This window comes from Brachyhypopomus gauderio, chromosome 7 (genome assembly GCF_052324685.1).
Source record: "Brachyhypopomus gauderio isolate BG-103 chromosome 7, BGAUD_0.2, whole genome shotgun sequence".
Taxonomy (NCBI): Eukaryota; Metazoa; Chordata; class Actinopteri; order Gymnotiformes; family Hypopomidae; genus Brachyhypopomus; species Brachyhypopomus gauderio.
Window position 1 is genome coordinate 33,640,022 of NC_135217.1, and position 25,873 is coordinate 33,665,894.

At 45.9% G+C, this 25,873-nt stretch overlaps 4 protein-coding genes across 5 annotated transcripts; 2 read left to right on the top strand and 2 right to left on the bottom strand.

The window, feature by feature from the left end:
- The first annotated feature begins 177 nt into the window (after positions 1-177).
- On the top strand, positions 178-11,684 carry lnx2a (ligand of numb-protein X 2a). 2 transcript variants are annotated; one of them, XM_077013467.1, is made up of 11 exons: positions 178-313; positions 2,293-2,825; positions 4,924-5,144; positions 5,263-5,400; positions 5,485-5,684; positions 5,972-6,388; positions 8,351-8,530; positions 9,074-9,251; positions 9,662-9,887; positions 10,800-10,958; positions 11,123-11,684. In XM_077013467.1, exons 2-11 carry the CDS (start codon positions 2,422-2,424, stop codon positions 11,256-11,258), a joined length of 2,259 nt encoding a protein of 752 aa, XP_076869582.1. In that variant the 5' UTR covers positions 178-313; positions 2,293-2,421; the 3' UTR covers positions 11,259-11,684. The 2 variants fall into 2 exon arrangements, with proteins under 2 accessions (XP_076869582.1, XP_076869583.1); XM_077013468.1 differs by having other exon boundaries at positions 184-322.
- Positions 11,685-12,837: 1,153 nt separating this feature from the next.
- On the bottom strand, positions 12,838-14,806 carry gtf3ab (general transcription factor IIIA, b). The gene is made up of 9 exons (XM_077013471.1): positions 14,592-14,806; positions 14,339-14,433; positions 14,123-14,219; positions 13,937-14,025; positions 13,798-13,871; positions 13,612-13,695; positions 13,307-13,539; positions 13,139-13,192; positions 12,838-13,073 (listed from the first exon to the last, which is right to left on the bottom strand). Exons 1-9 carry the CDS (start codon positions 14,706-14,708, stop codon positions 12,942-12,944), a joined length of 975 nt encoding a protein of 324 aa, XP_076869586.1. The 5' UTR covers positions 14,709-14,806; the 3' UTR covers positions 12,838-12,941.
- Positions 14,807-19,240: 4,434 nt separating this feature from the next.
- Positions 19,241-21,474, bottom strand: rpl21 (ribosomal protein L21). The gene is made up of 6 exons (XM_077013472.1): positions 21,395-21,474; positions 20,792-20,870; positions 20,611-20,672; positions 20,411-20,523; positions 19,900-20,050; positions 19,241-19,363 (listed from the first exon to the last, which is right to left on the bottom strand). The coding sequence occupies exons 2-6, from the start codon at positions 20,856-20,858 to the stop codon at positions 19,274-19,276; spliced, it is 483 nt and encodes a 160-aa protein (XP_076869587.1). The 5' UTR covers positions 20,859-20,870; positions 21,395-21,474; the 3' UTR covers positions 19,241-19,273.
- A 349-nt stretch (positions 21,475-21,823) lies between these two features.
- On the top strand, positions 21,824-25,787 carry usp12a (ubiquitin specific peptidase 12a). The gene is made up of 9 exons (XM_077013469.1): positions 21,824-21,991; positions 22,978-23,058; positions 23,162-23,375; positions 23,803-24,035; positions 24,133-24,209; positions 24,319-24,402; positions 24,518-24,715; positions 24,818-24,896; positions 25,016-25,787. Exons 1-9 carry the CDS (start codon positions 21,944-21,946, stop codon positions 25,115-25,117), a joined length of 1,116 nt encoding a protein of 371 aa, XP_076869584.1. The 5' UTR covers positions 21,824-21,943; the 3' UTR covers positions 25,118-25,787.
- Positions 25,788-25,873: the final 86 nt, after the last annotated feature.

Genomic DNA, 25,873 nt, shown 5'->3' on the forward strand with positions numbered 1-25,873 from the left:
GAAACGTGATAAACGTGGCTCGGTGAAAGAAAAAAATTGCGAGAAGACGAAATGCAAAATTCTACCGTTTACCTAAAATGTCTACCTCGCGTTTCTGTCAGGCGCGGCAAAGGGCAGGCCTGTAGTTTGATTGACAGCTCGAGGGCCCGCCTCCAGCGTTGAACGAGCGGAGAGGAGCGCGAGACCACGGAGACGGGGGCGTCCTGACGGGCGGATGCGGCGGCTCAGCAGCCTGCGGTGGATGTGACTGAGATCTATTATTGTCCCCCCCCTCGGGACCAGAGTTCACCCCACCAAGGAAGAGCACGAATAGGTAATATAGGTAATATCATGCATATTGTGTCTAATATTGTTGTAGTTTCAATTAATGCATGGATGCTGTTTTAATGAGCTGTAGCTCCTTTGCTGGCGGTTGCACGACCGTGCAGAGAGGAGACGGACTGGCTGTGGAATAAATATTTACGATGGTCGCTCTCGCCTAGAAATAATAAGACAGCATTTCTGAGTGTTGTTTTTAAATGAAATATTGTCGAGAGAAGGTGTGCCATTTTCATTCAACACAGACAAGAAAATAAGACGATGTCTCTCTTTCCCAACAATAAATATAGGCGACAACAGCGTGTACATATTTTTTTAGTTATTTTCTTCTTGTTCGTGGACAATCGTTTTAGAAAATTCGTGGGTTAAGGTCAGTGAATTCGAAAACGATAGCGAGAAAAAGCCTGTGGGACGGAATGATCAATTGAAAACGGGCTTCACATTTGAAAGACGTCATTATTCTGTCATTGTTTTTTTATGCTGTTTTTGCTGCTGACCATGACAATATCTTTACCTCGGTGTGGGCTCTTATCCAGAAATGGCTGGACTTTCTATGAGGTCATAAAATAGGTTCTGCTCTCTGGAATGAATCGACGAGGCAGTCAACTGTTTTTTTCTGGTTTATGGTCTATTAATGATACCGGTTTATTTGCAGAATAGACTAAGCAAACTCTCATAATCAGCCAAGGGCAGACTGTAACACTACAAAGACACATTATCCACAGAGGCAGGCCTTAGCTCAGAGATTTGATGGCAACCTAAAAAATATAACAAGAACAGTGGCCTTGAAGTGACTGTTCAGCTAACACACACACACACACACACACACACACACACACACACACACACACACACACACACACACACACACACACACACACACACACACAGTGGAGAAACAAAAAGAGAAAACATAATTTCTTTTGCATAGTACCGCAAGACCAAAAGTGGTCCTTAATGTATTGGAATTTCTTAACGTTAACATTTCTTAACTATTTAAAATAGGATGAGTTTAAATATATTTGTGGTTCTTTATTTACAACAATGCAGAATAGTGACTACATTACAACACACTCAGGCCCTCTGGATCCTATGTGTGTGTGTGTGTGTGTGTGTGTGTGTGTATGAGAGAGACAGAGAAAATGTGTGCGTGTGACGTGATGATGACAAGGCTTTGTTATGAGAACAGAGAAGCCTTGTGTCCTCATGAATTATTCATATCCAGCTGTAAGATAAAGAGACAGGGACAGGTACTCACATGGGCCAGACACAGCACACACTCACTCTGTGGCTTTTAAGGACCCGGGTGTTAGCGGTGGGGGCCAGTGCAGGACTGTTGGTCGCCATAGATACATGTGAAGGGTGAATAGAGGTACAGTCATCTGTGGCTACATGCCACTGGTGTCTCAGTGAATAGCTGTACTGAGACAAAGAGTGTAGCATTAAAAAGTATGCATGAAGTGTAGCATTAAAAGTATGCATAGTATGCGTAGCCTCAAATTAAACATATATTATTCATTTTCCCCTTTACGACATGCACTTAAATTGCAGTACTTAATTTACATTGGTATATTTTTTCAGTGATGCTTTCTTCCATTACTTTGACCTCATTTTCTGTCCAAGAGCAACTAATTCAATTTTAAATAATGAATTTGTCCCTTCGTCTCCAGTCTTCCACTTTCTCTTCAGTTAGTCTTTGCTTGTACAGCATGTCTTTCTTTCTTTCTTTCTTTCTTTCTTTCTATGCATCTATGTGTTCTTTGTCTTATTCCTGGATGATTTTCTGTATGTTGGGTTGGAAGATTTCAGCAGGCAAGGAAGCGAGAGATTACCCTGTCAGATTAGTGTACACAAGTTCCCCTGCACTGCTGCCTAGCGTAATCTCACCCCTGACACATGGGCAAAAAAAACACGAAGCCTTTCTGTACATCACAGATCATAACCTTCCTCTCCGTCTGCCTTCTGACCTTCCAGAGGGATGCCATACTGCCCCTGTAGGAGCGGCCGACCTCTGCCTGACCCCCGCCACCACTGAGGCACATGGGGCCGGCGCCTCCGTACAGCAGTCAGCCAAGCGTGTAGTCCAAGCCCGTGTTGAGTGCCATGGGCAGCCTGGGAGAGGGGGTGGACGCCGGCGTGGTCAGCGAGGCCCTCCTGGAGGCGTTGTGCCCGGAGTGCGGTCAGCTCCACAGGGCCTGGGAGAACCACCTTTACAACTACCGGCTGGAGGTGGACGATGACTTGGTGTGCCACATCTGCCTGCAGCCGCTGGTGCAGCCCCTGGACACGCCGTGCGGACACACCTTCTGCGCCCGCTGCCTGCGTAGCTTCCTGCAGGAGCGAGACTTCTGCCCGCTGGACCGCGCCCGGCTGCAGCTCCAGGGGTGCCGGCGCTCCAGCATCCTGGTACACAAACTGCTGGACAAGCTGTCTGTCACGTGTCCACTCACGCCCACCTGCTCCCTCAGTATGCCCCGCTGCGACCTGGAGGCGCACCTCAAACACAGGTACGCACACACACACAGGTACGCACTTCAAACCCAGCTCACTCAAGCCACTAGCGCTCGTGTGCACACACACCTATCCACCTCCATGTACCCAGCTGTCACACATGAACAGGTGAAACAGGAGTTCATGTTATTATTATGTAATATATGTACTACTATAAATAATGCCACATTTTTGCTGGATTATTATTTAGGATATTTGTGGCATTATGCTTAAACTAAAAATACAACAACCTTAACAGGGAGTTGGTACAAGTCTTGCACAGAGTTGTTAAAACTGCCGCACTCCTGCCCAAACCTTGACTGACTACCAAGATACAAGTAAGGATAAAATATATACCAGTGCTATTTTTGCAATTCTCCTAAGAGCTTTGAAAAGGTGTCTTTGCTCTAAGAAGACCAGTAGACATCACCTGATGCTCATATGGGAGCGAACACTTCAAACACAGAGACACTCCCCAGTCAGTGCACTGTGTAGGCAGTGCACAACTGCTCACTTTTCAGGGTGTGCTAAAATGTTGTGCATGCCCAGGGTGTTCTGGGTCAAAGAGTCTCCCACTCTCAGCTCTGTCATGTGCTGTTTTGAGGAATGTGATCTCTAGGTGTGGGCCCTGTGGATGGGTTTCAATCCACACGCTTCTCTCTGGAGACCGACTCAGGGCCAATCTGACACTGAATCCAGGGATTATTCCTCCCTCGGTCATGTGACAGGAGATTAGCGCCTCCACCACGGCAGGTGCCAGGCCGGCTCTGGGCCTGTGCGTTCTGCAGCCGTGCTGGGGGATCACCGGGGACCTTTTCACCCTCTTCTGCGAGTGGGCCGAGGGCAATGGGGTTTTGGTGGGGCAGAAGGGTGCTTTGCGGACGCTGCGAGATTAGCTGGCCAGCTTTCCGGATCGGGAGTCGGGCAGCAGGGGGAATGCCGCTTGGCACTTCCGCTGGGCTGAGGCTTGGCTGGCACCGTCGCTGGTGTGAGATCACGCTGTCTGTGCCAAACGCCTGGAGCTGCGCAGAGCCCAGTTTACTTTCAGTGGTGAAGCTTTGAAGCCAGAACCATTCTTCAGTTTTCATATATTACACCCTTCATGTTTTTGCACTGAGTTTTTGAAAGGTGTAGATGCTAAACGTTTACTATCCCTAAAAAAGGGGACGTATTGTCTGCCAGGGACCTAAATATGTCCCTTGTTCAGATTCCTTTTAAGCTCCGATGTCTGGAACTGGTTGCAGCAAGGCGCCAGAGATCAGAGCGGATTTACCGTAATGAGTACGGACTCACCTGCAGAGTGCTGTGTTTCCTGCGAGACTCAGAAAAGGTGCAGGAGTTGTGCAGCCCTGCTGAACCTCATGACGAGAGTTCTGAAGAGCAAAGCCTGTGGGAATGACTCGCCAAACTACATAGAAAAAACTCCTAGAAGTGTGTTTATATTTAGAGTGTAAATAAAGGGTTCCAACATCCACTTTTCTGATTCACAAATGGGGGGGGGGCAGTTTCGCAGTAGGGTATTAATGGGGTAATAATTTTCGTTTGAGCAAACATGACTTTACAAATCTCTGATTCCACTCAGAGTCCCTGAGTCTCCTGAGGTTTGATAGCCTTTAAATTCCACAGCATGCCACAAGACTCTGAACTTTGTTCCAGTGTTGAAAAGTGATATGAAATTGACTGATATGAAATTCATATCATTGGGTGGTTCGAACATTGTTTATCAGTCATTGTGCTGATGTATGTTTATGTCAGCTTGACAGGTTATTGGTTATTCCTTCACACTAGTTTAAAGAACATTTTAAATCTTAAATTTGGAGTTCTCAAAACAGTTCAGATATTATAACCAACATTGATATTTGTTCTTAGAATAAACTGTGATCTGTTCTGTAGTGTGATCAGTGGGTTCTGCTGACTGAAGGAATGTGTTATCTCTATTCGAGATTGGCTTAAAGCATATAAGGGAAAACATAATCTTGGTTCTTCAAATCATCTGCAGCCTTTTCTACATCGTAAGCAATGCCATACTGTAAAAAGAAAAAGTTAGATGGACACATTGATCCATAATGGTGTGTGTGTGTCTACATGTGTTTTTGTGTGCATGTCTGAGTACAGGTGTCCTGGAACACAGAGTCAAAGGAAAGGCCAGGAGGTCCCCCGAGTAGAGTGTGTGGAAGACAGGGTGATGGTGACCGACACCTCCAAATCCCCAGAGACTGAAGTAGGGGAGAGCACGTCGTCGCCCCCTACTGGCTCCAACGCCACCAGCATGCCCATGTGGACAGATGAGCCAGGTGTGGACAATCCTGCCTTCGAGGAGAGCACAGAGGAGGACAGTGAGTTACTTCAGTGTGGTGTGCATATGGCAGCATGGGTGTGAGAGTGTGTGTTTGTATGTATATGTGTGTATGTGTGTGTGCTCTTGATCGATCCTTGTCTGTGTTTGCTTGACAGGCATCCATGGTTTGGAGTGTGTCCCTACTCGCGTGAAGCGTCCCCTCAGCAACCCCTGTATCCATCTCCTCCGCACAGGAAGCTCCGCCTCCTCTGGGTGGGATTTTGTCGAGTCTCTGCCCTTATCTGCAGAGGAGGGTATGACTTTGCTATGTGCCCTGTCTGCCCATAATGGGAATAGCAGGTGATCTTTGTGATTGATGGAGTGTCTGTGACACCTAGGTTGCATGAAGCTTCCTGCTTTGCCTGAAGGCGAAATCACCACCATTGAGGTTCATCGCTCGAACCCATATGTGGAGTTGGGAATAAGTATTGTTGGGGGAAACGAAACTCCACTCATCAACATTGTGATCCAGGAAGTGTACCGCGATGGGGTCATCGCTCGAGATGGCAGGCTGCTGGCTGGTGACCAAATATTACAGGTAATGTTTGTACTGGTTGGACGTGTCCTTAAATGGAGCATGAAAACAAAAATGAATTGTAGAATTGGTTTCTGAACCCTCTGCATGTCAGCATAGCTATATTTAGATGACAAGCAGTACTTTCAGCATTCGTTTGATAGCATAACACGTCCTGCAGCCGTTCGGTTACAGGAGCATTTATTTCACTGTGCTCTGGTAAACTAATTAGGCAGTGTTACTGTCTCAGAGCTGAACACACCCACCCTTACCCCCCCCTCCCCCCTCCTGCCCTGTACCTGCATGTCCAGGTGAACAACGTGGACATCAGTAACATCCCTCACAACTTTGCCCGCTCCACCCTGGCCCGGCCGTGCGCCGCCTTGCAACTCACCGTGTTGAGGGAGCGGCGCTGTGCCGTCCGACCGCCGGCCGCTACCACGGGGACCGCCGCCACGGGGACCGCCGCGGCGACCGCCTCCAGCACCCCGGCCCCTGACGGCGGCTCGGGCAACCTCCGCATCACCCTGCACAAGCGCGATTCGTCGGAGCAGCTGGGCATCAAGCTGGTGAGGCGTACGGACGAGGCCGGCGTGTTCGTGCTGGACCTGCTGGACGGAGGCCTGGCGGCCAAGGACGGGCGTCTCCGCAGCAACGACCGAGTGCTGGCGGTCAACGAGCATGACCTGAGACACGGCACACCTGAACAGGCTGCGCAGGTCATACAGGTGAAGAGAGAGAGACAGAGAATGTGTGTGTGGCCATTACCATGCCTTCTTTATCTGTGTGTGTGTTTAGAGAGAGAGAGAGAGAGAGAGAGAGAGAGGTGTACCGTATATATATATTTATATATATATATATATATATATATATACATATATATACACACAGAGGTGTCAATTCCAGATTCAGAAAGTAAAAGTCCTCACCAGGATTTTGCTCAGGCCTCCTGGATTGTGTTGATTCCACTAATTTTACCTGGATTGCACTAATTAGAAAATCTAGCAAGCTTGAGCAAAATCCTAGTAAGGACTTTTACTTTCTGAACCTGGAATTGACACCTCTGTATATATATATACAGTATATATATATATATATATATATATATATATATATATATATATATATATATATATATATATATATATATATATATATATATATATATATAGGCAGTACAGAGGGAGCCATGGTGTATGGGCTGATTAGGTCAAGGCGGCTGAGGCACTTCCTGTCGTGGGAGGTCATCACCTGTTCAGGTGTCATGGGAGGTCATCACCTGTTCAGGTGTCGTGGGAGGTAATCACCTGTCCAGGTGTCGTGGGAGGTCGTCACCTGTTCAGGTGTCGTGGGAGGTCATCACCTGTTCAGGTGTCGTGGGAGGTCATCACCTGTCCAGGTGTCGTGGGAGGTCGTCACCTGTCCAGGTGTCGTGGGAGGTCATCACAAGGAACCAAGTTGGAACTTACCAATGTTAGTCTGCACAAAGTCACTTTGAGAAGTCCAGTTTGCTCTTCAAGCGGAGCGGAGAGAGACATGGTGTGGTGGCTGTCTGGGTGGAGACGCAGACGCTGGTGGGACAGCAGCACATCAGCAGGTCCAGGATGAGACGCCGTCTGGACCCTCGGCTGCTGTCACAGTTTCTTCTTCGTTCCATCTCCGGGGAGTCTCTCGTTTTCTCCCTCGGTGGGGTTCTGGACCTAGATTTCTGTGAAGTGGCTTTGTGAAGCTGTGTTGTGCAAATGAACTGAAACAGGCTGAATGTAAGTAACGGTGCCTGTGGTGGTTATCAGCAGATTTAAATGCAGAGGTGGCTGATACCATCATTTAAGCCGTCGTGCACCTAATCTGCTGGACATATCAAGGTGTTTCTTTTTGCAAATATCCCATGCATAAAAATAAACACAGAACCAGACAGGCAGTCTTCACTGCCAATCTAGACTGCATTTATTAATGACCATGCCAGTGCAGCCAGCACTCATGCCCTGAGGTCATGTGACACTGTGCTAGCACCATCAGGTGAAGGAGAGAAACTGATTTGATCCTTACCGCCAATGACCTGATCACACCCTGAGACTTGATGGCCTGCTTCTCTCTCACCACTTTTCCCCCAGCTACGTGTTCTGCTGGTGGTGGTTTCCACTAGCCACCCTTACTTAAAAACAACATTCTTTGTTTGCACGTTTTAGTTTAGCTTTCAGAGCATGTCTGAGAGTAGAACCGTTCAGTGTCTCCCTTCTGCACAGAGGGATTGTCATGGACAGTGACTGCGTGCATGACGAGTGGTTTATTGCGTTATTGTTTTTTACGTTGTAAATGTGTGTAGTTTTTAACTTGCGTTTGTTGGCCGTTTGAAATGCAGTGAAATATTTCTGTAAAATAGGTACCGCATGACTGAACAACAGCTCTACTCAGCAACCATTAAAATCTCAGGTTTATGGGGCCAGACTGGCACTGATTTTAATGGCTAAGAACCACACAGAATGGTGAAAACACAGAATGGTGAAAACACAGAATGGTTTGAAATTTTGACGCCAGCACCATGTTGGAGGAACAATGCCGTTACTGAGTGCATAAGACCGTTTTAAAAGGGCAGAATGAGACTGTGTGTGGTGGAAGCTCCAGGCCCCACGGAACACGGTGGAGGGGTCGTGGGCACTGTTAGTAACCCGAATCCTGCCTCCCCACAGGCCAGCGGAGAGAGAGTGGACCTGCTAATCTGCCGGCCCAGCAAGCAGACCGTCACCGTGCACACGGGCTCCAACTCGGCCCGCGAGAGCTGGTACCATGAACACTTTGTGCCCCTACCACGTACTGCTGCCGTGAGCCCAGGACCCAGCCTGCAGCTCACACGGCCCTCCACCCACAGGGTGAGTCCCCAGCACAAACGCAAAAGACTGTGTGTGAGTGATAGATAGATAGATAGATAGATAGATAGATAGATAGATAGATAGATAGATAGATAGATAGATAGATAGATAGATAGATAGATAGATAGATAGATAGATAGATAGATAGATAGATAGATAGATAGATAGATAAATATAGACAGAGACAAAGGGAGAGAGAGAGGTGTGTGTTTGTTTATACTTCAGATTCTATTTCCATCTTTCCCACCATGCAGGTTCTTTTAGGGAACACTTGTTTGCGTGAGCTCCTGGTTTGCCTCCAGAGTTGCCACATGCCCACAGTTTTAATTACTCCTATCAAATGGATCAATGATGCCATTGATTTTGGCGATGGAGCACTTCTGACAGTCCGGACATAGGAGAGATAACGTTTAGAAAGTCCATCACAGTCACAATCGATGCGACTTAAGGGAAAGGGTTTTCTTATCCAGCCCTGAGAAAAACTTATTGTCATTGTGTGTGTGTGTGTGTGTGTGTGTGTGTGTGTGTGTGTGTGTGTGTCAGGACCTCTCCCAGTGTGTGACTTGCAAGGAGAAACACATCACAGTGAAGAAGGAGCCCCATGAATCACTGGGAATGACGGTGGCTGGGGGGCGGGGCAGTAAAAGCGGCGAGTTGCCCATCTTTGTGACGAGCGTCCAACCACACGGCTGTCTATCGCGGGATGGGAGGATCAAAAGGGGTTAGTCCCGCCTCTCTTCCTTGGACCATGTCCTTTATGTCCATCCATCCCAGGTTCTGTTAGTTACAGCCAGTGCCATTGACACCACAATCAAGGTCCTAATGTGCTGTTATTGTCACCGCAATCATCTGAGGTCATGATGGTGAAGCAGAAGATCTCAGGACTCCGACTCTCACAGCGTAGGTGCTCGAATCTCATCAGGGTACAGGTACAATGGCCATCCTCCCCTTACTTAGGAGTTTGTAATGACCAAACGGATCCACTCAGTTAAAGATCAGTCACTGAGTTCAAAATCCACAACTGGAAAGACGCCTTAAAAATACGTTCGCCGCGGTCTCCCTTTGCTTTGAGCTGTTAATCCAGGCCCATGTCTGCTCAGCTGCCTGCCTTTGTGTTCTGTCTCTGCTCAGGCGACGTGCTCCTGAGTATCAACAGCCAGGACCTGACCTCCCTGAGCCACAGCGAGGCGGTGGGCACACTCAAGTCCAGCGCCGCCTCCTGTTCGGTCCAGCTGAAGACGCTGGAGGTCAGCATGGCGGACGATCCGGGCCAGGACGAGGGGCTGCTGCCGCAACACGAGAGTGACTACGACGCCAGTTGGTCGCCATCTTGGGTCATGTGGCTCGGCCTGCCCAGGTGAGATCCGTTCCGCGCAGGTGGGCCGTGACGAACCTTTAGAGGGAAGAAGGAGATGAAGGATGCTCGTTTTAGCTGCACCGTCCCCTGGCAGCGGAACCACAGACACAGATTCATGGCTATGACGCATCCCTTAATAGGGTGTTCTTCCCGAGCTGTACGTGTCTTTTTTTGGACTAGAAACAATTGATCCATTGGGATGCTTTAAAATAGCCAGTTCTCCTCGGTGAGCCGTGATCCAAATAAATTTACACAAGTGAAAGTGACGCGAGCTGAGCCACTAACGTGCCAGGTTTTAAATTCACCTACTTAGTTCCCGTGTTCTTAGACGCGTGTCTTCCGATTCGGGGAGGTAAAGATGTGGGCCACGGTGAAGTGGGCTTCGGGAAACATTTGGGTCGTCAGATCTCTGCTCGTGTGCTCGTGAGATTTATGCCTCATTGATGTGACCAGCGAATACATTAACAGGGCAGTGCGTGTGGCTGGCTCATCAGCTGACAGTGGCATGTTGTGAAATCACGCTTTCTCTCATTCTCTCTCTCTCTCCCTCTTTCTCTGTTTTTCTCACTTCAGCTCACGCTGAGGCTGGGACACAGAAGCCTTTCAGTGTTGTCTCCTCCATCTCTCTATCTCCCTCTCTTCCGCCACCCCCCTCTCCTCCGTGTCCTTCAGCCTCCTTCTCTCTCCCTGTCGTCGTGCCAACCCTCTCCATCCGATCTTCCCTCCTCTCCCCCCTCCTTCTCCCAGGCTGCAGCTGTCCCGTCTTTTTTGACCATCTGTGGGCCTGAAATGTCCATCTCTTGCTCTAGATCCATTTCAGCCCCAGCATCTCCTCCGCTCTTTCTACGCCAGCCTACGCTCTCTGAAATCCACGACAAATTGTCATTTCTTCTTTCTTTGAATGTGCCTCAGCTACCTACACAGCAGTCATGAAATAGTCCTACGGCGGAGTCACCCAGGCAGCTGGGGCTTCAGCATTGTCGGCGGTTACGAGGAGAACCACAACAACCAGGCATTCTTCATCAAGACCATCGTGTTGGGGACGCCAGCCTACTACGATGGCCGACTGAAGTGAGTGAACCCTTGTTAACCTGCAGTCTGCCTTTTTTGTATTACCAAAATACAAGAACTGATACTGGATGCGTATAAGTGATGTTGGTGGAACCTCCCTTTCCTACCGATACACAAATTTGCACGAGTGAGGTGTTGAGCTGCGCCATTGTCTCTGATCACAGGTGTGGCGACATGATTGTGGCGGTGAACGGCATGCCCACCGTGGGCATGAGTCACTCGGCCCTGGTGCCCATGTTGAAGGAGCAGCGTAGCCGCGTGGCGCTCACCGTGGTCTCCTGGCCTGGCAGCCTGGCGTAGCCGCCGCCCCACTACAGAACACTCGCATCCAACGTGTTTTATCGGCCCTGTGTACCCCCAACCGCACCCCACCACCACCGCTCCTGCCACGGACGCACCATACCGTCAATGTGAGTCTCAGAACTTGAATGCTTCAATCAATGCTGAAATAACCAGGCCTTAGAGAACCCTGCCATGCCTACGAGGCCAAACCCCTCCACAGAGCAAACTCAAGGCCTCCACATGGCATTGTGCTCCAATGGTCTGCCCTGCTGGGCTTTATATATATATATATATATATATATATAATGTATGTATGTATGTAGGTAGATAGATATATGTTATCTCTGTATGTTGTGTATGTGAGTGAATACAGGTGTGAGTGTTTAAATATGTGTATGTGTACAGGTGTTTAATAAATAAACCTTTCACACAGAATGTGTGTGAGATCAGACTCTGTGGTTAAAGAGTGTGAGCAGGGGGCTCCGGCCTGAGACCGGAGCTCTGACGTTGTCGTCCTGTGCGGGTTGACAGAGGCCCGAGGTTTTACTGGGATTCTCTTCGACATCAGCAGTCTCCTGCTACGCTTTACAAAGCACAGAGAAATCGGTCTGTAGGCAGACTGTGAAAAACTATATTCTGCTTGTTTTCTGTGGGCATTGGGGGGTTAGATCCATTATCAAGGTGTTGATAGTTCACTGTAAGCTACATGTTAAGCCTTCATATTAATATGAATTGCCTAATAAATACTTTTGCAAGAACTTATCTAAAGCATCCAAAACACACAGGTCTACAGTACCTATGATCACACTAAAGTTGTGTAACCAGAACTAGTTTTCAAAATAATGGGTAAAACAGCTTTACAAGCTAAAATCATAAATTCATGTTTTCCAAACTTGGCTTTGAAATGGTTCATAGGACTAATGACAGTCCCATACCCAATGGTTTGTTCAATCTGGGGCATCGTGTGAAACACTAGCAAACCTACAAAAACAACCTCGTCATTACCATGGCCACAGTATATTTAACAAATGATTCATACAGCTGCTTTAACTCCAGACGCTGGACCAGGACCCTCTTTGGAAGATTTAAGAGTGGCATCATTCTTATCAAACACTGTAGTGCCAGTTTACACCCGAATGACACGCTGCAGTGCTGGTGGCCGTGTGTGCAAGTCACACCTGCTTTTAGTGGAAGTGTAAGAAGGCATGGGGGACTAAACTGAATTAATCATGTGTGCAGGTCTGGAGGGGTCGTCATTTGCTGCTAGAAAAGACCCAGACCTCAGTGACCCCACAGCAGACAGTGGGCATGGCCTTATCTGTACATGTAGCATTTAATTTTGAGAGGGGAATGACACTCCCACCACACATGTACTTTACAGGAGTCAATGCTCCAATTAAGATTCTGTAATTTGATGTGGATTAGATTACAAGGTAGTTTAAGAAAGTTCAAATGGATCAAGAATCAGATTTTAACTTACATGGCAGAATCCTTCAGGAACAATGACAGCTACATTGCTTCCTCTTGAAGAGGAAATTTAAGAATCAATTCACTCTAGCATACAACTCCACATATGATTAAACCATAAACCCAGAGGTGCAGAGAAGTGTGGGTTTATTTAGCATGGTGATGGCAAACAATTCTTGAAACTTCAGTTTCAAAACTACAAATGGAACAATTGCTCATTTGTCATTTGAAATATTACAGGTTTGGTTTGTTTTGAGAAACCGATTCGTTCAGAGAGACGCTCTTCAAACGCGTGGAGAGATCGGGAGCATCAGAAACCTTGGTCTTCAGTGGACGTTTCTTCCCCAGTCTTGTTTGTTTTTTCCTCTGGAGCAGACAAACATTCAGAATCATTTCCTCCTCATGTACCCAACCCCCTTCCACACATTTACCTTCAGCTTCTTCTTCTGAGGATCATGGACTACGGCATGTCGCTTCAGACTTTCCTGGAATTATAATAAAGGAAGGGTCACACCAACCCAAACCACAATCGGTCATCAGAGCAAATCCTGATGCCCTTCCTCAGAGAGAGCCGTGTTCTCCACGGGGAGAACGCTCACCTCCATGGCAAACGCTCTACCGCATCCATCATGAGAGCACGTGAAGGGACGCTTGCCCTCGTGGAAGGACAGGACGTGACTCTGCAGACTGAAATGTGTGGTGTAGACTCTCAAACACCCCTCGATGGTGCATTTAAACACACGCCGTTCCCCCATGTGCACAAACTGCTTGTGCTTCTTCAGGAACCAGGCTTGACTGAAGACCTTCGTACACTGATCACACTGCAGAGTCTCTGCAGACGGGACATGAAGCCACTCGGTACAGCACTCTACATCCGCTTAACACACCAGCTAGGGAAACCTACCTCTGTGTTCTGATTTTCTATGTGTCTGATATTCTGTCCAGGTCTTGCCCCGGAAAGAACAGCCCTCCTCGACACACGGGTATCCTACAGTCGACAAACGGACGGCAAAATTAATTCAAACTAGATTCAAAAGGCAAACACTGGGTTTAATTTGTTTGTTTTGAGGAAGGGCAAAAACACACTTACCATCATGCACGCTCTCATGTTTTTTCAAGGTTTTCAAGGCAGCATACTTCTTCCCACAGTCCTCAAAATGACACCTGTAAAAGGTCGAGTGTGTAAATAGAGGACAAATAGTGTGAGGAGCACACGGCGGCGTACTTACTGAAAGGGAAACACGTTTGTGTGCTCACACTTGTGAGTCCTCAGCCGGTTTTTCTTACGGAACTCCTTCCCGCAACCTTCATAGTCGCACTGAAACATTTACCACAGTGTATGAGATGCATAATGCAGCACGGCGAGGAATTAATCGATTAGGGCCGTCTCGCGCTGGGTAGGACACAATACTCGCCACATAGTGCCTCTCTTCCTTCTGATGCACGCGTGCAACGTGATTCTTCAACCCGCTGCTGGTGGAGAAGCTCTCGGGACATTCTTCCACCGAGCATCTGCAAATCGGACGAACGAGCGGACATTGCGTTTACAGCACGGGGACCCAGTCCCCAGTAGGGACAACCGTCCCGTGGAGGGTGAAGTGCTGGTTTAATGATGAGTGTATTGGACTCACAGATGAGGCTTCGCTCCGCTGTGGCTCAGCTGATGTCGGGTGAGTTGGTATCGTGTGCAGAAGCTCTTATCACAGCTGTCACACATAAATGGTCTCTAAACGAAGGCGCCAGACAAACTATTATTAAGGACTTGAATCATTTATTTATTTTACGTGAGTGTGGGAAAGGTACGGCGAGAGGTCAATAAATATAATACCACACGCAGAATGGATCAGCAGTGCATCAGCGTTTAAATGAACTTCATGCACTTACCAAACCCGTGTGTTTGCAGTAATGAGCCTCCAGTTTCCATGATTTTGAAAAGGACGCTTTGCAGCTAAAGAACGAACAAACAAAGATCTTAGTGGCATCTGTATACCGTTCACCCATCTTAGCTGACCACGCGTTTTCAGTTGTCAACCAGATGTTGTGCGGCCGCACAGTTTTAACCCCCTGTGGTTGTGTTTTCACCGTACGACCAGCTAAATCTGGCTCGCTACATTTTTATTGTCAATGGATCATACCACTAGGAAACTATTACGAGCAGACTATTTTCCTTTAAAGCCCAATGAAGAAGATACGCACTGGAAATGGCGTCCAAACCGAAGTTATTAAGTAAAATGTATGTATATATATATGTTAAAGGTTGTAAAAACATTCATACCTATCTCATAATATTAGTTCATATAACTATATGGGTCGTCCCAAATTAAAGTGGGCCCTTGTAGACACGTGGGATGACGTGTTAGGCCAGGATAAAATCGACACCAAGAAATGATGTAAGATTTCATACATCAGCTGTCAATATCAAGTACAGAAATCACTTAATTCTTTCTCGCCATTTATCCAACATATAACTAACATACGAGCCCTTTAGGTCTCATCCTGTGTGTCCTATAGTAGCTGCCACCTGTTAAACCTTTGATTGGGGATGAAGGTCTTTGGGATTGCACGACAAAGATTTATGGGAGTGTTAACCTGTCAGACGCGGCTCCCGGTGTAGAGAAATCCTCTATCTATTGAAATCATACACGATGTGAACATACACACTGATGTTCCATAGGGCTGCGAGAAAGGTGTGACAGTGAGGAAGTGACCCTAGCAGTGACTTTACATAACCTGTCCTAGGTGAGATCGGGCCTCTCAGGTATTACCACTGCCCCTCGCACCTTGTATTTATCTGACCCCAACCAACTATCCTCCTATCTAACCCCGCCCTTCCTCCTCCTCCTCCTCCTCCTCCTCTTCCTCCCAGCCCTTCTATTGCAATAGACTCGATCAATAAAACTGTCTCTATCTGAATGGCCATGGTCGGCACTGATAATCAGCAACAAGCAAAAAGACAAACATTGGCTCCTGGCCACAGCGTGTGTTATTTATTGCGCTGTAGAATTGGCAACCTGTCGACCTTCATGTCAGACATCCTGCGCCTTTTGCATCACGAACATCACGGTGTAATAACAAAAAAGGTGGATGAAAAGACAAAGCCAGCCCAAGACAAGAGTCAAAGATTTGAGGGGATGAAGACAGCCCCACGTCTGGTCTTCCTATCGCTCCTTGCTCGGTCTTTGGCGCTTGCTTGTCCCCGCGGTTAATGTGTAACGCGAGGTCGATACGGCTGCCGCGCTGCTCGACGGCCTCAATCTGCGAGTGTCAAGCGGACATGATTAAGGAGCTCGTTGTGCATGACCGCTTTCATCCACACCCCCGCTGCCTCCTCGCGGCCCCCCCTCGCCCTCACTACCTCTCCTCTCCCCCGAGTCTGTTTACTCTCGCTTTATTCAATCAGTAACTGCTATGAGTCAGCTCTTCTGAGCACTCTCCACACTGCCCTCAGCAGCTCTGGCTGAGGGAGGACCCAGTTGGGAGAACCGGGTCATATAATGTGTTAGGCTGGGTGGTGTGAGTAGAGGTCCCCCACCAAAGCTGAAATTAAACCTTTGCCACAGGTTTGGATTAAATTAGTGTGCATAATCTGGAATACATTGTTATGATATTAATTTGTCAACCTTTGCTTCAACTCTGAGATCTTGGTCAGAGTATGAGGAGCTACAGCAACGAATCTGGATCAAATCTTATAAAAGAAACAGTATAACAATGATAACATTGTCTGTTTGCAGTCATATAGTCTTGCAATGCAATTTTCTGGACTCACAGATAAAGCACAAACATTACTCACAGATAAAGCACAAACACACAAGCACAGACGTTACGACCTCAGGCCTTCATTGGGTTCATGACATTCCACCCACTAGCTCATCTACGTAGTGTAAACTATATTTCACCCCGTTATGACATCATTAAAAGTCAGAAACACGTGCAATCATTGGTCATTTTCCACACTAGTGCAAAAGTTTTTTTTAGCTATCAACCTAGTCTTAGGTTCAATAACAATTACACAATAATTATAGTTACAAAAACAGGTGCTCAGCTCAGTCAAATCTTAACTCTTGAGAGACGTCCCTGGTCAATATCAAGCCAACATGTCATTTGTTGATGGATTGCATTAGCTCGTACCTCTGCAAGACCCGATCACCTGCAACCAAGTGGTTAACTACATGGATATACCAACACTAGCATGATAGCAGACATTATCTTTAGCGTTCAGGAGGACAATGAACAGACATATCATGCAGTGGGGTTATCTGGCCATTCCCACACATTCTCACAGGATCAACTACCTCCTCATCTAATCATCTATATACTCATTCTCAGGCCTATGTGTCTACTAAAGAGGAAAAACCACAATCAATGGTGTAATGGGAAGAGAAATTAATGAATTTGTTTTTATACTAGCAATAAGAGGAAGATGTAAACTAAAAGCTCTAGTTTGAACGATGTGTGTTTCATTGACTGAGATACAATGGCAGTTCTGTAACTGTGTAGGGTATTATGGGTGCAATAGGAAATAGAATTGAAACTAACTATAATCAACACTCAGAGAACATTACTAAATCACTTCTGTCTCTCTCTCTCACACACACACACACACACACACACACACGTTACTCCTATCTCAGGAAACTGACCCTAATTGAAGTAAATATTGGGTAAAGTACTGAGGACTGCAGTAGGATGAGATAACATATTTGTCAGATATCCAGTCAGCCATTCAACCACTTTGATTACATAGCACATGTCAACATAGAGAGAGGCAGACCTTACACACGCGCACACACACACACACACACACACCAAACCACATGACACAAAACTGGGCACACACACAAAGCCCCATGTGCAAATAGCATTAGATATTCATGCCTGAAGTGTGTCCATGTAACAAGGAGACAAACATATCAGGAAAAATTACAAGATGTTCTGGTTTCTTTGTTTTCAAAAAAGACTACATTATTTGACAAAAGGGGAGATTTCAGGATGTGGCTCTGTATTAAAACACATGGATTTCAAATGAAACAATGACTGAGGTTGAAACTATTCAGACATGGTCTGATGATTCCTATGTGGCTCAATACTATTCAAATTTAAAAGCCCTTGAAGCTGACTAAGAGCACAGAGCGATTTCATTTCAAACAAAGTGCTGGATTTAGGAGCCACAACAATGTCATCTAGTTACAGGATTAGATTACAGATTGGGAATACAGTTCTTTATTAGAGAATGATGGTAATTGGCCAAATTTGGTGGTGATATCTTTTGGAGTTTAGTAGTTTACTTGAAGTTTACTTTAAACCTAAATAATGTAAAACTTATTTCACATTACCTACACTAAGAATAATTGGTTTAATAATTCTATTTACTAAGCAAATGGTGGCAAATTTTACATTTCCGTTTCATTCCTGATAAATAAAATCTTGTTTTCAGTACACTTTCCACCAGCTATGTACCTAACCAAGAAAACTGTAGTACAATCCATTAACGTGTCTGCTGTTGACAAAAAGTAATTGCTTAGCCAACACCACCCTCTAGTGTGTGGTATGTAGAGTAACCACAGATCATTTAAAAAATGTTTAATTGTTTATTTAGTGGAGTCGCTGCTCCTCTATGTAGAAAGAAGACAGTTGAGGGGGTTCAGACATCTGATCCAGATGTCCAACTGAGAGAAGACCCAGGACATGCTCGGCTGTCCTGGGAACGCTCCGTACCCCCCCAGAAGGGCTAGAAGAGGTGGCTGAGGAGAGGAAAACCTGGGCCTCTTCGCTTAGGCCCATGACCCGGATAAGCGGATGAAAATGGATGGATGGTATTTAGTGGGTAAAAATACAAAAATACTTGAAATGGTTTTTTTTAACATTCAAAATAGTGGTTGTACAAGGAAATAATAGCATAGTTCTGAATTATCAGAAACGGCTAGAAATTACAATGTTTGCGTTAACTACTTAAAAACAATTGCAGAGCAGTGACGTAAGATTCATTCCAACTTGGAGGGAACACTGTTCACAACAGTGGGACAACATTGTGGGAAGACAACTAGACAGTTTTTGGACCACCCACTCAATTGAAAACCAAGATGCCGCTTAAAACATACAATAGAGCAATTAAGCCAACTATGTTTCAAAACATCTAAATGTTACATTGACATACCAGTTTAATTTCACTGGAATCAGTTGCCGTAAAGTATACCAGCTCAATCCATGTTTGATTTCGGAAAAGCCAAGAATGCGACACCCCCATGTAAACTTTAAAGTGACCCGCTATGGACAAGCAGATTACATACACTTATTTTCCCTGGTATTTTCCCCCCTGAAAGACTGACCAGCTCCTTACTGTAACATGAAACATGGCCAATCTACAGAGGGGCTTGGCAAAGGGTCCGTTTGAAACATTCCAAGATGAGCCATTAACTGGCACACACCACCTTTTAATTGTTCACTTCTTAACCAAAATGTGCAAACATGTTCATACTTTCCCTAGTGTACTCAAGCATAACCACGAGACACAAACTGCCACGTCCAGACAGACACTTTGTGTAAAGAACTTTATTGAGTCAGCACACTCAGGCCATGAACTCGTAGGGGATGGGCTCCAGGAGCTGAGGTTCGTTGTTCTTGGTGCTGACAAAGTGAGCAGCACGAGGGGCAGCTGGCTGTGGTGACCAATAGGAGAAGAGCATTAATAAAAACAAACATGTAAACAGACATGCAATCACACTATAAACCCACAATATCACTAACAAATGTATAGAATACAGATTTTTTTTTTTTTAAAGAACCACATTAACCTCAATGCTTCTTAGTCTTAAAGATGGCATTCAGATTTAATTAAAATGGTACAGAAAAGTCAAGCATTTTAGACAAATGGTGACGAAATACACCCAACAAAGTAGTAGCTGCAGGAGAGGTGGACAACGTTCAACACCTCTTTAAAAACATTCAGTTTGGATGTCCAAGAGTGCAGTTTGCACAAAGTCGAATTAATCTTAGAAGAGGTGGCCTTGAACTCAGCTACACACCTGCAGTCTTTATAAATAAGTCAGATTTGTCAGAACTTCCCCAACCAGTCAGTCTTTCTATAATAAAAGCCATGCTTTGGCCAATTAGCTTTTAACCAATTGCTGCTTATATCCATCATTACAGCTAACCCCAACAGAAGTCCCAAGTCAGTAGATCAAGTTTGCTGTACCTGCCGTTTAAGCTCCACCCAGGTGTTCTGCTGCTTGGCCTCCATCTTTCTCTTCTCGTTCTCCTTGACGCGTTGCAGGAAGCTGTCTCTGCTCTTTGAGTGCTTGATGTGCTCAATGCGCACATTAATCCTCTTAGCAAGGATCTTGCCCCTTGTAAGGATAAAATTGTAACGTCAGTGAGAAGTCGTCTCAGGTGAAGTGCTTCGTGTCTGATGGACAGATTTGTGTCCTTTTTGACAATCCGGTGGAGACACTAAGCAGTCTGACCAGGGTGCAAAAGGTTGCCTGATCTTCCCCACATGAATGGCCACACAGGACACAGGGCAGCCCTCGTGGCAAAGTGAAGGTGGGGTGTGCAGTGTGAAATACAGCATGACTAGCAGTATGTAAGAGTTTTAAAGGTACTTTTCCATCAGAACTGATTTTTATTAAATTTTTGCTGCATCACAAACGCTTTATAATCCACCAAATGGCCAGACACATTCATGTCCTTTTTGGAGCTGCACTTACTTGACCTGCTTGTTGACGATGATGCCTACAGCATGCTGCGTGACATTGTAAACGCGGCCCGTTTTGCCATGGTAGCACTTATGGGGCATGCCTTTCTGAACGGTTCCTGTGCCCTATTAAATGATACATTAATGAAGGAGATGCTCACTTTGTTAGCAAGAAAAACATTTAAAACTAACAGGAACATCAAGTTTATTTACCTTTATATCAACAATATCACCTTTCTTGTAGATGCGCATGTATGTAGACAGAGGAATTGGGCCTGGAGAAACACAGGGGAAAAAAATTTTATTTCTGCTCCAAACATTATTTCATCTCATTCAACTTTAAGGTCAATTACATCAAAAGGAATAGACGACTGACAAATTTGCGGTAACTCACCATGCTTACGGAAGGGCCTGGCAAACATGTACCTGGTTCCCCTCCTCTTGCCTTTTGTATTCGTCATGGTGCCTAATAACTGTATGATAACAGAAGTAGACACATTAGCCAGAGTTCATTCATAAGGAGATCGCTAGTGAGCTACTTGAGAGCGAGAACTTCGAAGATTGTGGCCAACTGTCCAGTAAATCTGCTCCCCGTCTCGTTCACACATGCTGGGTAACGGTAGCTAGTGTCAGCCTCACAACACAGCCATCAATATGCAGTACAGCAAATAGGCCATCTAAACAGCTGCCACAACGAGTCAGCCAACACGGACTCTTCTCGAGAGCTTCACTCGAACATCAGATCAGACACTGAGGCTGCACCACCGACATTTCGCTTCTCGTTACACGAGCAGCCCGCATGGGCAGACAGGCCGACACCACACGGCCAAGCGTGCATTATATCGCATCGAAAAACACAAAAACGGCACGCTTTTCAAACCCATCCCCCACACATTAACACAATTCATGGGTTAATTTACAGACTTTATCAATCTTACAGCGTGTTATCCCACAGTAAAACTACGTTTAAAACAACAATTACAGGAGCACTTCTTACCCCCGGTTGCACGCAAGATGGCGGGTACGGCGGAAAGAGGGAGTCGGGGTCCGGTGACGCGTCCTTCTAAGCAGGAAAGTAGGAGTGCACGTTGATTGCCTGAATAAAAAAGTTGTATCTAGTCTGGCAGAGTACGCCACTTTACCGTCTTGAATAAAACGAGCCAAAAATGTTTCAGGGATGCTGCCATTAGTGACAATAAGCAACTAAATGTAGTAAATGGTGTAAATACGCAATTTCCAATTGGCATATTTCCATATAGGCATTTGCATCTGCATAATGTGAAGGATCAACTCTGAGGTGTTTTTTTTTTATACACTTAAAAACATTTTACTTCGCATTTTACGGCTAGGTAACAGACATGACAGAGAAGACGCCGCTTTATCAGATCATACAGGTGTCCAGACGCGCGCGCCTCCCGAACGCGCTGCGGTTACTTCCTGGCACTAGGACCCAGCGGAGTGTCCGTTGCTAAGCTCGCGCTCCGTCCTCGCGAGGGACTCGTCTTCGCCTCCGCGCGCTGCCTGGGTGGAAGATGGCGCTGGGCGAATGGAAATCCTAATGACAGTTTCTAAATTTGCCTCTTTTTGTACCATGGTGAGTCAATTTAATCCGAACCGTCACCGTATCGCGGTCCCGTGTTCGCCGTGCCACGACCTTCGCGACGCGTCGTGGGTTTTTGTGGGACGGTTCGGTGCGATTTGGCCAGTTTTAACTGGGTGGCTGTGGTTCCGTAGGCCCGCTCGTGATCCGGAGGTGTGAGATTATAATTTAATCCCGACGTTTGATTTAATCCCGACATTTAATTTTACACGAGTGTGATTTGGTTTAATCCAGGCGGCCGCAGCGCGTTGGTCTGCGGTTTTTGCGCTCACGAAACGTCTCCCAGCCCAGGCTGTAGATTATATTATCATAAAATGGAGATGGCAATGACACCTGAATGACAGCACATTGGTGTCGGAATATTACAGGAGTTCGTGATCATGATCGTTTTATGCTGCATACGAGCCTAATTAGTGTATTTATGTGATGCGTAGTGTGGCGAGACGTGAGCTACATCCGTATGCGTTCATCTGCTGCTACGTCTGGCCAAAGCGACACGGAGCAATTGAGATTATCGCATATAAACGTGTCAGCTCGGTTTTGTTGGGCCAAGCGCAGCGAGGTGACATCATTCGGCTGAAGTTCGGAGATCCAGGGACGTTGTGTGCAATCCAGCTGCAATACATTTAGTTGTAGATGCAGCGACAAGTTTTTATTTTGTTATGCATACCATATTTTAAGGTGTTTGTAGATGACACCACTGTCAAGATTTTACATGTAATATTTATTTTTTCAATTTACTTATTTATTACATTTTACAACCATTAGATTTTTTTCTTGTTTGGGCTCCATAGGGCACACGCAGACCGCATGTCCTATTTTTTTTTTTTTCTTTATTTAATGGTTCTGAAAACTGATATTTTAAATGGAAGATTTTACTTCCTGTAGCACTGGATCACACAGGACATCCCACTGTTAGTTTTAATTTGATTGAAGCTCTCTCTTCTACAGCAAGAGTCAAGCTTTCGTTTATATTTCAGGGCGCCAATGCCTCCGCTTTGGAGAAAGAGATTGGCTCGGAGCAGTTCCCAGTCAACGAACACTACTTTGGACTGGTCAATGTAAGCAAAAGACGTTTACATTCATCACCTGTTGCCCCTTCATTGCATCGCATGCTCTCACCCCCATTTGGTCGTTTGTTTACGCGTGGGTTTTGGCCCGCAGTTCGGGAACACCTGCTACTGCAACTCCGTGCTCCAAGCGCTTTACTTTTGCCGGCCCTTCCGGGAGAAGATCCTGGCCTACAGGAGCCAGCCGCGGCGCAAGGAGAACCTGCTCACCTGTCTGGCCGACCTGTTCCACAGCATTGCCAATCAGAAGAGGAGAGTGGGCGTCATCCCACCAAAGAAGTTCATCACGAGACTTCGGAAAGAAAACGGTGAGGGAGAGCGTTGGGGGCTTGGAGTGCAGTCAGAGAGCAGAGTAATGAGTAGACAAAGCTAGGAAGGAAAAAAACAGACACAAGGCTGTGAGAATATGGTTTATTAGCAGCTAATGGCCAAAATTGAGTGTTATAAGAGTTTTAGAATAGTTTATGACACAATAGCTGTTTGTACAGTGCTGAAGTGCTAAACCTGAAGCGCTTTCGTTACATTAAGTAGTAGTTGCACTTTTGTTCTGAAAGGCATGAGTCATGATAGTGGAAAGATACCAAGAGAGCATTAGCAGACATTTAGTTATGCTGCCCCGGAACCCCTCAAGGCTGTGTGTGTGTGTGTGTTTGGGTCAATCAACCAGTTAAGGATTTTGTAAATGCATTACAGAGTTTTATCAACAGTGTTCCACTTCCTGTCGTCCCTCTTCAGAACTCTTTGATAACTACATGCAGCAGGATGCACATGAGTTCCTCAACTATCTGCTAAACACTATCGCAGACCTGCTTCAGGAGGAGAGGAAGCAGGACAAACAGAATGGCAAACTGGCCAATGGCACGCTTGACTCACAGAAGAATAACGGTGCCCCACCTTCCACCACTTGGGTACATGAGATCTTCCAGGGCACATTGACCAATGAGACACGCTGCCTCACTTGCGAAACGGTAATTCTGAGCGCCCGTCTTGTGAAGTCGCTGTATGGCTGCATGGGTAGTGTAGTCTTACTAAGCTATATTTCCTGAGGATTCTGTTCTTCCACAGATAAGTAGCAAAGATGAGGACTTCTTGGACTTGTCTGTTGATGTGGAGCAGAACACTTCAATCACACACTGCCTCAGGTTTGTCTTTGTCTTTCGATAGACACGTATTCCAAAATGTGCATGCACCTGCCTGCCCCAGCAGCGTGTTTGGGTATAGAACATGTATCCTCTTTTTTGCCGTCTGTAGGGGTTTTAGTAACACAGAGACCCTGTGCAGTGAATATAAATACTACTGTGAGGAATGTCGAAGTAAACAGGAGGCACACAAAAGGTGAGAATACCTGCTCGGTGGAGAGTCCAAGAGGTTCTGGTCATTATGTTGAACTATTAGACTGAGCATGAAAATGCTAAATTTTGTGTGTGTGTGTGTGTGTGTGTGTGTGTAGGATGAGGGTAAAAAAGCTCCCCATGATCTTGGCACTACATCTAAAGAGGTTTAAGTACATGGAGCAGTTGCAGCGCTATACTAAGCTAAGCTACCGCGTGGTCTTCCCTTTGGAACTCCGCCTCTTCAACACATCTGGAGATGCAACCAATCCCGAGAGGCTTTATGATCTCGTTGCTGTGGTGGTGCATTGTGGGAGGTTAGTTTTAGGGAGTGGGGCACTGATGACTTTCAGAGACTTTGTAGCCTTTTTGAACTTGTTTCAACTTCCTGATGGATATTTTTCTGGTTATGTTGACAGTGGTCCAAATCGCGGACACTACATTGCTATTGTAAAGAGTCATGACTTCTGGCTGCTGTTTGATGATGACATTGTAGAGGTAAGATGCTTCATCTAATTACTTGTAAAGGCAACAAAATATCCAATAATCCAAAGCAGCGTTCAAACGCCTGTGATGTTTATTGTTTAAAGTAGATTTTGGTTTGTTCCTTTTTGCAGAAGATTGATGCCCAGGCAATAGAAGAGTTCTATGGGCTTACCTCGGAAATCTCCAAGAACTCAGAGTCGGGCTATATTCTGTTCTACCAGTCCAGAGACTGATTGTTCAGAGGAGTGCCCCCTCATGGACACCTGGAGAACAGGCCTGCCTGCATTCACAGAGGTGTTGCGTCCCACCTGAGCAGACTGGCTCAGTTACGACAGCTCTGCCAAGCCCTGCCCCACCCCCACCTGTCCCTGCCTTCCCCCACCAAGTCTGAATGGGAGTCTGGATATGATGCTGTCGCAGGGTTGTCTCAACATTGTGTGAAGGCTGTGTGTACATTGTGAGATTGCTTCATCACACTGGCTGAGTTGTTATAAAGCAGAAATGTGTTAAATGTAACAGCTTGTATGATATGACAGGCATCTACTGTCCATGCTGCAACCTTAATAAGCCTATGAGTTTGATTTGACCAAAGGCTTGTGCATGGGGAAAAAGGGGTGTATCCTAAAGAGAGGGGAGGGGCTATGAGCTCAAAATATGGGGGCTTTGTGGGTTATGTATTTCTACCTTGTACAGAGTGGTATTTGTATAAATATTATAAAATTATAATAATAATACTGATATAGGTGAAAACAAAGATTGAAACTGAAAATATGTATAACACTATGGTGCACTTTTGATACAGTTTTGTAGGTGTTGGCAGGTTTATGTGAGGGTTTGCTTGAGCCAGCCTGTTGTGAAATAATTTTCTGTTTTAAAGAAAAAGAAATAAAGTGTATAGATCAAGACATTCACATGTCCTAGTTCATGAGAAGAAATGAACATATTGCAAATGGTTGTGACCCGTTGAATCTAGTTTCATTTACAATTTA

Excerpts from the sequence above, each read along its gene's own strand:
- lnx2a (XM_077013467.1), top strand. The coding sequence starts at position 2,422 with ATGGGCAGCCTGGGAGAGGGGGTGGACGCCGGCGTGGTCAGCGAGGCC. Across the intron at positions 5,685-5,971 it reads CTGGTGACCAAATATTACAG|GTGAACAACGTGGACATCAG; the intron begins GTAATGTTTGTA and ends CTGCATGTCCAG. Across the intron at positions 10,959-11,122 it reads TACTACGATGGCCGACTGAA|GTGTGGCGACATGATTGTGG; the intron begins GTGAGTGAACCC and ends CTCTGATCACAG.
- gtf3ab (XM_077013471.1), bottom strand. The coding sequence starts at position 14,708 with ATGGGTGAACGGTATACAGATGCCACTAAGATCTTTGTTTGTTCGTTC. Across the intron at positions 13,872-13,936 it reads ACAAACGTGTTTCCCTTTCA|GTGTCATTTTGAGGACTGTG; the intron begins GTAAGTACGCCG and ends GACCTTTTACAG. Across the intron at positions 13,193-13,306 it reads GTAGAGCGTTTGCCATGGAG|GAAAGTCTGAAGCGACATGC; the intron begins GTGAGCGTTCTC and ends TTATAATTCCAG.
- rpl21 (XM_077013472.1), bottom strand. The coding sequence starts at position 20,858 with ATGACGAATACAAAAGGCAAGAGGAGGGGAACCAGGTACATGTTTGCC. Across the intron at positions 20,673-20,791 it reads CAGGCCCTTCCGTAAGCATG|GCCCAATTCCTCTGTCTACA; the intron begins GTGAGTTACCGC and ends GTGTTTCTCCAG. Across the intron at positions 20,051-20,410 it reads ATCGTCAACAAGCAGGTCAA|GGGCAAGATCCTTGCTAAGA; the intron begins GTAAGTGCAGCT and ends TATCCTTACAAG.
- usp12a (XM_077013469.1), top strand. The coding sequence starts at position 21,944 with ATGGAAATCCTAATGACAGTTTCTAAATTTGCCTCTTTTTGTACCATG. Across the intron at positions 24,210-24,318 it reads TCAATCACACACTGCCTCAG|GGGTTTTAGTAACACAGAGA; the intron begins GTTTGTCTTTGT and ends TGCCGTCTGTAG. Across the intron at positions 24,897-25,015 it reads TTGATGATGACATTGTAGAG|AAGATTGATGCCCAGGCAAT; the intron begins GTAAGATGCTTC and ends TCCTTTTTGCAG.